Source organism: Sorex fumeus, unplaced genomic scaffold, assembly GCF_029834395.1.
Source record: "Sorex fumeus unplaced genomic scaffold, SorFum_2.1 ptg000024l, whole genome shotgun sequence".
Classification (NCBI taxonomy): Eukaryota; Metazoa; Chordata; class Mammalia; order Eulipotyphla; family Soricidae; genus Sorex; species Sorex fumeus.
The window spans coordinates 43196728-43206159 of NW_026606081.1; the positions used below are offsets into that span (position 1 = coordinate 43196728).

The 9432-nt window shown below is 47.6% G+C and overlaps 1 protein-coding gene across 1 annotated transcript in view; it reads right to left on the reverse strand.

Moving 5' to 3' along the window:
- VEGFC (vascular endothelial growth factor C) overlaps positions 1 to 3895 on the reverse strand; it is a 110717-nt gene extending 106822 nt beyond the window's left edge. Inside the window, exon 1 of the mRNA XM_056114185.1 lies at positions 3403 to 3895. Within this exon, the coding sequence (XP_055970160.1) occupies positions 3403 to 3516 (114 nt within the window). The 5' untranslated portion in view covers positions 3517 to 3895. The remainder of the gene's footprint in view (positions 1 to 3402) is intronic.
- Positions 3896 to 9432: the final 5537 nt, after the last annotated feature.

A 9432-nucleotide genomic window follows, 5' to 3' on the forward strand; every position in this document is an offset into this window, starting at 1 on the left:
GAAAAATTAATCAAGATTTCTTGGGAATTCCAAGGCAACTGACACACTGTCTGGTACGTTGTCATTTTCACAGGACACCATGTTGGCACAGGTTTTTTCTGAAAAAAAAAAATCACTGCTGCTCCTGAATCATTAGAAGCAGCAAATTAAAAAAAGAAAAAAAACTCAAGTACTAAAGTATGCAGAATTATAAATGATGGAGAAAGAAAATCTGGCATGTTGCAAACTAGCTGTCATTATTAGTAAGTTTTTTGTTAAAAGTCATCATAAACCATATGTTCCTTTGCTAGATCAATTTAAAAAATCATTCTCCAAAAAAAAAAGAAAACACTGTTAACTTTCAGCTAAAATTCGTTCACATTCAAACTGTTTAAATTAATTTAAAACAGAACAAAGAATAATCATATCTATTTAATAATCTTTGCTTGTTCAGATTATTCACCTAATGCACTAAGATTATGAATCTTAAAGCTTTCCTTTGTTGGTTTTAATCTTTAAGAAAGAAATTTGTAATCTGAAATATAAGCTTGTTGCATTTATTAATATAAAGCTATATGTAATGATCTAGTACTTTTATTGTAAGGCCAACTACTTTTGGAATAAATGTCCCATCAGTATCTTCAAGGCATGTAGCAATTTTTTTTCTTTATCAAAAGTCATAAACTAACTTTTCTCTTAGAAAGAAAGCTTTTCAATTCTAATCAAACTGTGTGAACTCCACCTAATGCCATCATGGTATGGGCTGCATTTAGCAGTCAACTGCTTTTTCTAAGTTCTGTATTTTCTTTAACTGGACAAAGTTTGAAAGCTGTATAGTTTTAAGCATTTTCTTTTTTATTCCAGTATGCCAGTTAATTTTAATATTATTAATGACAATACAGTGAAGTGGGTAAGGTTCTTGCCTTGCGTAAGGCTGACCCAAATTTAATCCCTAGCACCCCCTATGGTCCCCTGAGGCCTGCAGGAGTGATCCTTGAATGCAAGAGTCAGAAGTAAACCCTGAGCACCACCGGGATTGGCCCCCAAACCAATAAAATAAAATTTTTAAAAAATCAATATTTCTTATATGTCAACTACTCAAATTAACATTGATTTGGATCTTTTTACCTTCAGAAATCTCTTCAGTGGGCTGGAGCAATAGCACAGAGGGTAGGGTATTTGCCTTGTACGCGGCCGACCGGGTTCAATTCCCAGCATCCCATATAGTCCCCTGAGCACCACCAGGAGTAATTCCTGATAGTATAAGCCAGGAGTAACCTCTGTGCATCGCTGGGTATGACCCAAAAAGAAAAAAAAAGAGAAATCTCTTCAGTTCACAAGGAATTAACCATCCAGTTTCCTTTTGGTGCTTGCAGCTACAGAATACTTCTGGGTGGACCAGCAGAGAGGGAGATGGTGAGTCTTCGGACCTAATATCTTGGTAGTTTTCTAACAAGGATCTACCAATTTCTTCCACACCCTGCCAAGGCTCTAGACAACCACTGAGAAACATTCAGTGGGAACAATACCATACCTGCCGGTCTATGAAACTTGTGTAGTTTTAAATCACCAGAAAAGAATTCCTATTACCCCCAGGATATTGATGCAAGATCACTGTACAGAAGATCCAGGACGGCTAATTATGATTGGCCAGAAACAATGCATATTTCCCTGGCCAACAGAAAACTGGATACAACCCACAAAACGATTCTGAAAATTAAAAATTCACCTGATTCCTTATCCACATGCGGAGACATCATATAGCAGCCCAGAGCTCACCCCTAACCCTAACCTCTCCCACCAGGCGCGCACACACACCTGCATTCCAGCTCTGGTCAGGCAGTGAATGATGGACTTAGAAATAGAAGCCCTTGGCTGAGCTCAGAAGGTTTCTCTTTCACTTCCTCCTTCGCAGTTGCTTATTGCAACCAAAAGTAAGTGACCACAGGCAATAGAGATGTCTTGCTAAGTCTTAACTTTTCATCATTCCGCTTTGCAGACCAGGAAGGAAATCTGCAAATTATGGGGAGGGTTGTATAGGTCTGATTCTACTTCCTGGTGGCATTTCCGAACAGAAAAACACCCGTAGGGAGGTATTACTATCAATGTATGTATTTGTGGGAAATTCACGTAAAATGACTGTTCTGCAACTTACTGCATAGTGAATTTCTTATTTAAAAAGTTCTCTTAATCTTGATCCCTACTTAGAGTCACGTGTACTATTTTAATGCCTCTCCCCTCTGAAATTTAAAAAAAATAAAATAAAATAAAAAGTTTTCGTTTGACTTTTGTCTTAAATCCTATTTCAAAATATAACTGGGAAGGCAAAGGAATTTCTACACATTCGGCATATGTTAATAAAGTCGACTAAGAATCGAGAGAAGCCACCGACTAGCATTTCTCCACTTGCCATCAGTTGAAATAAACCACCCTGTTCAGTTCCCCCAAAGGCTACTACATGTGTTTGAACTGAGACCGGTGCGGTGGAAAATAAAACTTGGGTTTAACAACTCCATGAAACAAACCACCAGGTGATGGTATGGAAGCCTAATTAAGATGCAGGCACAAAACAAATAAATTTTTTCCCCTTTTTTTTAGAAAATCAGAGAGTATTTCAAAAGCGTCTGCAGAGCGTTTTGGATTTTGCTTACTTGCTTTTTGGCAAAGAGTTCGACCTCTCTTCTTTCACATCAAACTGAACACAACCAACACCCCACCTCGAGCCGACTTCAGAAACGCAGAGCTGACAAAGCCCCCGAGTCACGCCTGATTAGGATGTAAATTGAGATCCCGGGCACCTCGGGCTGTATAGGATTTCAAGCAGCGGTTCCGCCGCACAGCCCGGACGCCCCAGTTCCTTTGCAACTTTTCTGCTAGGCGCAACTCGAGCGCCCAGTGCTCCGCGGAATAGGAAATCAGTCTGGGTACAGAGAGGCAAGCAGAGCCCAGCAATGAGCTGCAGTCCTACAAATCAGCCAGGCAGGGGGTGGAAATAAAAAAAATAAAATAAAATAACAGCCCTTGGGGGCCAGGATGAGCTCAGGCTCTCCCCGGGCCGAATTCCCAGCATAAGCGGGGTTCAAGACCCCCGACCCTCACCGTCCCACGCTCCCGCGCCCCCTCAAAGATCGCTGCCACTGGCCGCGTTTCTAGGCTCTCCAGCCCGTGCAACTTGCTTTCCTCTTTGCCCACAACCTTCTCCTGGTCAAAGGAGAGAGCGAGAGAGCGCGCGCGTGCAAGAAAACTTTTCTCCCTGGAAGCCTGTGTGCACCGCCGGGGGAAAATCGGATGCAGCCCGGGCTCGGGGCAGGATTCTGGGGTTGGGGTGGGGGGGATCCTGGGACCGTGCAGTCAGGCTCCCACCGCGTCCCCCTGGGTCCCCGGGGTCTCCCGCGCCCGGACGGCGCCCCCTCGCGCACCCACCTGGGCCTCGCCGGCGTCGGGCTCCGAGTCGGCCAAGCCGAGTCCGGACTCGAAGGCGGCGGCGGCGGCGGCGAGCAGGGACCACGCCAGAGAGCAGAAGGCCAGCAAGTGCATGGTGGCCGGAGCGGCAGCGGGGCGGCGGCGGGGGGCTGGGGGGGCGTGCGCAATCCCGGAGAGGCTCCTGGCGGCGGCGGCGGCAACGGCGGCGGCGGCCGGGGCCCCGCGCGCGGGGGGTCTCGGGGTGCGGGTGGGCGCTTCAGGGGCGCGCGGGCATCCGGGCCGACAGCGGGGCTCGGGGGCCCCCACGCCTGCACCCCCCGCGACGTTCCGGCGCTCCGATCGCCCCGGAGCCCGCGGGCCCCTCCCGAGCCGGGCCCGGGAGGCGGTGGCGGCGCGGCCGGGGGCGGGAGGAGGGCGGCGGGGCGCCCGGCGGCGGCGTTGGCGGCTCGGGAGGCTCCGGCGCGCGGCCGCAGGGCCAGGGCATGACTGCTGCGCCCTCTGCCTGCGCTTATGTGAGAGAAAGGGCCGAGCCCGGCTTCCCTCCCCTCGCGGCGCCCTCGGAAGCGCTCTCCCGCCGGCTCCCCTGCGGCCCCACCCCCGGCGGGGGCCACGATCGGGGCAAAGTGGGGGTTTCGGGGAGACCCACGGGGCTGGGGAGCCGAGTCTTTGTCCTGCACCGCTCGTCGCCCCCCACTGCCCTGCGAGAACCCCACCCCGGCACGCCCGTCGCGTGCGTGGAGGTGTGGAAGACCCCCACCCACCCACCCACCCACGAGAAAGGCATGACCTTGGCGGGACCTTGGAGCCTGCAGCTGCACCCCCACCCCACCCCCCGATGCCACTCCTTCTCGTGCTCTGGGCAACTTTGAGGTGCCCGATGAAGCGGGAACTTCTGTGCTCCCAAGGCAGCGCCGGCTCCCCGGGCCCGGCGGGGGCTGCGAGCTGTGCCTTTGTAATTCTAAACGGGCCGGCAGATGTGGGGAAGGGCCGGAATCTTCTGGGAGAGCAAAGGGACCCGGGCTCAGTCTCTGCAAGAAGCTGGGCTGACACGAGCATGGCGGGTGGGAGAGAGACATGTGTTAAGCACATTGAAGCCAGTGACATCTGCAGACGAGCGAGTGCGTTTGCCCGCTTGGAAAACCTCCCGGGGGCTGCTCTGGGGTGCGGATGGCATTGGGCCCCGTCCTCCTGGGGCCGGAGTGGGCTGGTTGCAAAGGACCAAGGCAGCAGGAGTGTTCAGCAGCCTGCAGGAAACCAGAAGTCTCCCTTTTACACCTGAGCCACTTTTAAATACACCCTTTGTAGGTGCATAAACTCTTGGATGGAGAGGAGATTGTCCTCTCTAAGATCCACGTGTACAAGATCTAAGCATCTCACACACCGCTTCCGCGGGACTTGAATACATGCACGCAGAGAGAAGTCCATTCCCCTTGTTGCGGCGCCCAGCATTGCGGTCAAGGATCAAGGGTCAGCGTCCTGGACTTGGACTTTCCACTGTTAAATCTAATCTGATAGCTCCAGGTTCTCACATCATCCGTCATCCAATTTCTCCATGTGTCAGGAATCTAACTCTGACCGGATTCAGCTATCAAGTGTTGCCAAAAGTTTGCAAAGAGACCAGCTCTTATACACACATTAGGCAGCTGTTAGCATGGAGTTAGCATAGAGTTTGTCCTCAACATCCAAATCACAGTGTTGAATCATTCTGTCAACTAACACCCTCCCCCACCCTAAATGTTCATAGATACTGGGGTCTGTTTAATCACATCTACCATCTCTGTTTGTCGGTTTGCTGTACACACGGTTGGAACTTTGTCCTTGATCTTCTGTAAGGTCCGCTGTCTCAGAGTGACTCGGCCATGACAGAATGTTAGAACGTTTTGAATGCTGACACGTCCGTGAGATTCTTGCTTTCTTCCAGCACTCTGTGCTCTTTGCTCAATTTTGAGTTGTCCTCAGACACTGTCAAAGGAGAAAGCTCCAAGGGTGGGATTTAAGGAGAAACTGGAGCTTCTTACTAACCATTCCGTATTGCAGGGATGATTGGCGTTGCCCTTAGAATTCCAAAATGAGTTTGGGGACTGGAGAGATAATAAAGCAGGTAGGACACATGCAACATGGCCAACCCAGTTTCGATCCCAGCATTCCATAGGGTCCCCTAAGCATTGCAAGGAGTAATTCCTGACTGTAGAGTCAAAATTAAGCCTTGAGCACTGCAGAGTGTGGCCAGAGAGACAGAGAGAGACAGAGACAGAGAGGAAGAGAGAAAGAGACAGAGAAAGTTTGAAAACTCATTTGCTTGAATCCCCCAGCAGAAATTCAGGTTTATCTGTTGGGGGTAAGATGGGTGTCTTGATTAATTGCAATAGAGTAGCAGTTAGGGAATTTAGAGCATATATTTCTAGAACCCTAGGGGAGACATTATCGACAACATAAAAAATTGACTATAAATATATCATGTAAGGTAAAGGCCCTCCCGTTGGTCGTCAATTTGCTCGAGCAGGCCCAGTAACGTCTCCATTGGAGACTTTGTTGTTACTGTGTCTGGCATATCGAATACTCTCGGTAGCTTGCCGGGCTCTCCGAGAGGGGCGGAGGAATCGAACTCGGGTCGGCCATGTTGGCCGCTTGTAAGGCGAACGCCCTACCCGCTGTGCTATCGCTCCAGCCCAAATATATCATGTAAGATGAATATTTGAAATGTAGTAGTAAGCAGATGCAGACTTTCATTCTTTCCACTCCTTCAGAAATGCACATTGTTATTTCAAATAATAGAAATATTGGGAAAAAGGTCGCCTAACTGTATGAGAAAACCCCTCTCCAAGGACAGATTTCACCTATATCATTAGCTTGAGTCTCTTAAAGGTAAGGGCCATTTTCTTAAATATATTTCTATTTTTTTTCCTTATATTGTAGAAATCCATTGAACCACCAGCAAAATTTAAAGCTTAAAAGGGAGCTTTGTCCTGACCTGTGAGTTAATTTACTAGCTTCCTCTAGGTTCCATTTTACAACAAAGCTAAAACTTTTTTAATCCCACAGTCAATTTCTGCTTACTGATGTATATATTTTACTAATATAAGTTCGGCCTATCTCCTGCTTTACCTATATTTGCCACTTTGTGTTTCTGGTACTTTCTTGGGTAAGTCCTTTGAATTATATCTTAATTTCGTGGTGATTTTTTTTTTCTGTAATGGAATGGTTTTTCAATGGGAGGGTTCTAATCTGGATTATTTGTTGTTACTTTCTTTCCTGTTGATAATGTTGATCTTTGAAGAACATTGAAACTTTCTCTGTGACTTTGTACATGAACTCTGTTGAACCAAAAGCTGTTTATGGGGTTTTATTTTTTTTCTTTTTCCATTTTTTATAATTTTATTTATTGAATCACCGTGAGAGCAGTTACAAAGCTTTTGGGTCTAAGTCTCAGTCATACAATGGAACACCCGTACCTTCACCAGTGCCCATTCTCCACCACCAAAAATCCCAGTACACCCCCATCCCACACCCTCCCCCTGCCTGTGGGGTAGATGATTTCTACATTACTCTCTCTCTACTTTGATCACATTCACTATTTCGACACCAGACCCACCATTATTTAAGATTTTACCCCAACACTCAGATCTGTTGAAAAGGCAACAATAGACAATTTGTGTTCTATTGCTGGTTATGAATAACATATGATGTCGTGTGGCTGCAGTAGGGCCATGTGGTTTTGAAGTTCTGAAATTTTAACACTTAAATCTGGAGGGATTTCTGCAAAAAGCCACTGGGTTTCGAGATCTGCTCCTGAGTCTCTGGGATCATGGCGTTGAGCAGCTTGATGAGGAGCCAAAGAGGCCATTCGTGGGCGATGACTTGGGGTCTCATTGCGGTGGGGAAGATAGGCCCGGCTCCACCTACCGCCCCATCCCGTGAGACCCAACAAGTTTCGTCACTGCGGGCCCAAGCCTGACTGTCCAATGGCCTCTGGAGGATGACAGCCACCAAGTCGCCAAGAGGGAGCAGGCGGAGGGACAACACCCTTTCCTCCCTGGGGTGGCCCAGCGACAGTAACGTACTGTGGACTCCGGATTCATTTCTGCCAAACACCACTGGGTTTTGAGATTTGTTTCTGAGTCTCTGGGATCATGGCCGTTAAGCAGCTTGATCAGGAGCCAGAGAGGCCATTCGTGAGCGATGACTTGGGGTCTCGTTGGGGTGGGGAGGACAAGCCCGGCTCCACCCTCATCCCGTGAGGCCCTGTGTGTCTCATCACTGGGGTCCCAAATGTGACTATCCAGTGGCCTCAGATGGATGGCGGCCACTGGGCCGCCAGGGGGAACAGGCCAAGGCACGAAACCTATTCCCACCTGGGTTGGCCCAGCACCGGTAACCTACTGCAGAGACCAGACGCATTTCTACCTAAAGCCGCTGGGTTCTGAGATTCGTTTCTGAGTCTCTGGGATCATGTCCATTAAGCAGTTCAATCAGGAACCAAAGAGGCCTTGCCTCCAATTATATAGCTGAGCCGGAGGTGGTTTGTGGGTGTGTTTCCCACACACCTAACTTTTGGCCGTTTACTTTCTTGGTAAACTTTGCCCCAAGTTTTTGGGGTCTGGCCAAAAGCACAGCAGCAATTTTGGGGTATCTGGAAGTCTGAAGGCGCCATGAGGCTGCTGATGCACTCGCCTCACAGGTACAGATTGACCTGCTGGCGGCACCATACCCCCGGGGTCTTATTTTTTTATTTTAATTGTTTTTTTAACCAGACACACAATTTAGGATGGAGTTGTTCAAATCTCTGCTAAAGGTTGTTGACATTTATTTCTGACTGCCATTGCCTCACTTTGTTATTTAATTTGATGCTCTGTTGCTCATCTGAAATGTTTATGGTCTTTCAAAATCTTATTTTCTTTAAACTCCTATTTCATTTCATCATTCAAAATTCTTGTGCTTTTCTTTGAAATTTTACATTCTGAAGGGTCTGAAAAGTAACTCAAGAAACTGGAGTGTAGGCATGGCATGCTCAAAGCTTTAGTTTCTATCCTAAGCACTGCACAGTTTTCCAGCACCAGTGGGAAAATGGGAAGATTCTAAACATTGATCGAGAGGCTCACTATTTTGTTTGGTTTTTAATTCTAAATTTTATATATATATATATATATATATTATACACACAGAGTGTAGGGCATTTGCTTTACACTCAGCCAATCCGGGTTCGATTCTTCCATCCCTCTCAAAGAGCTCGGCAAGCTATCGAGAGTATCCTGTCAGCACGGCAGAGTCTGGCAGCTCCTCGTGGCATATTGATATGCCAAAAACAGTAACAAGTCTCACAATGGAGACGTTACTGGTGCCCTCTTGAGCAAATCGATGAACAACGGGAGGACAGTGCTACAATTATATATATATATATATATATATATATATATATATATATAGTCTTTGAGCTGAGCATCCTCCACCCGGATCCTCCAGATTCCAGTAGGCAGGGGTCACACCCACCAACTGGCCCCCTGGCGCCGTGTAATCCCATCAACGGCCAAGACTCAGAGACTATAAAACCCAGCTCTCGGAAGCGCGCACCCACAACATCTTCTCATCTCATTCTTTTTACTTTGGACAAACTGGAAGGCTACTGAATGTAACCTGCCCATACGGCAGAGTCTGAAAAACTCCCCGTGGCGTACCCAATATGCCAAATACCAGTAACAATGAAGGGTCTCATTCTCCTAACTCTGAAAGAGCCTTGAATATGGCACTTTTTAAAAAAATCTCAGGGCTAGGATGAAGGAGATGTTACTGGGGCCTGCTCGAGGCAATCGACAAATAACAGGATGGTTGTGATTGTGATTGTGATAGATGATTTGGATTCTCAAAGACTATCACAATCACAATCACAACCATCCTGTTATTCGTCGATTGCCTGGAGCAGGCCCCAGTAACGTCTCCTTTGTCCTATTCCCTATCCATTGAAAAGTCTCACCTTGACCTCCTTGAGACAAGACCTCACACTCCTAACTATGAAACAGAATTTCAGTGTTTCTG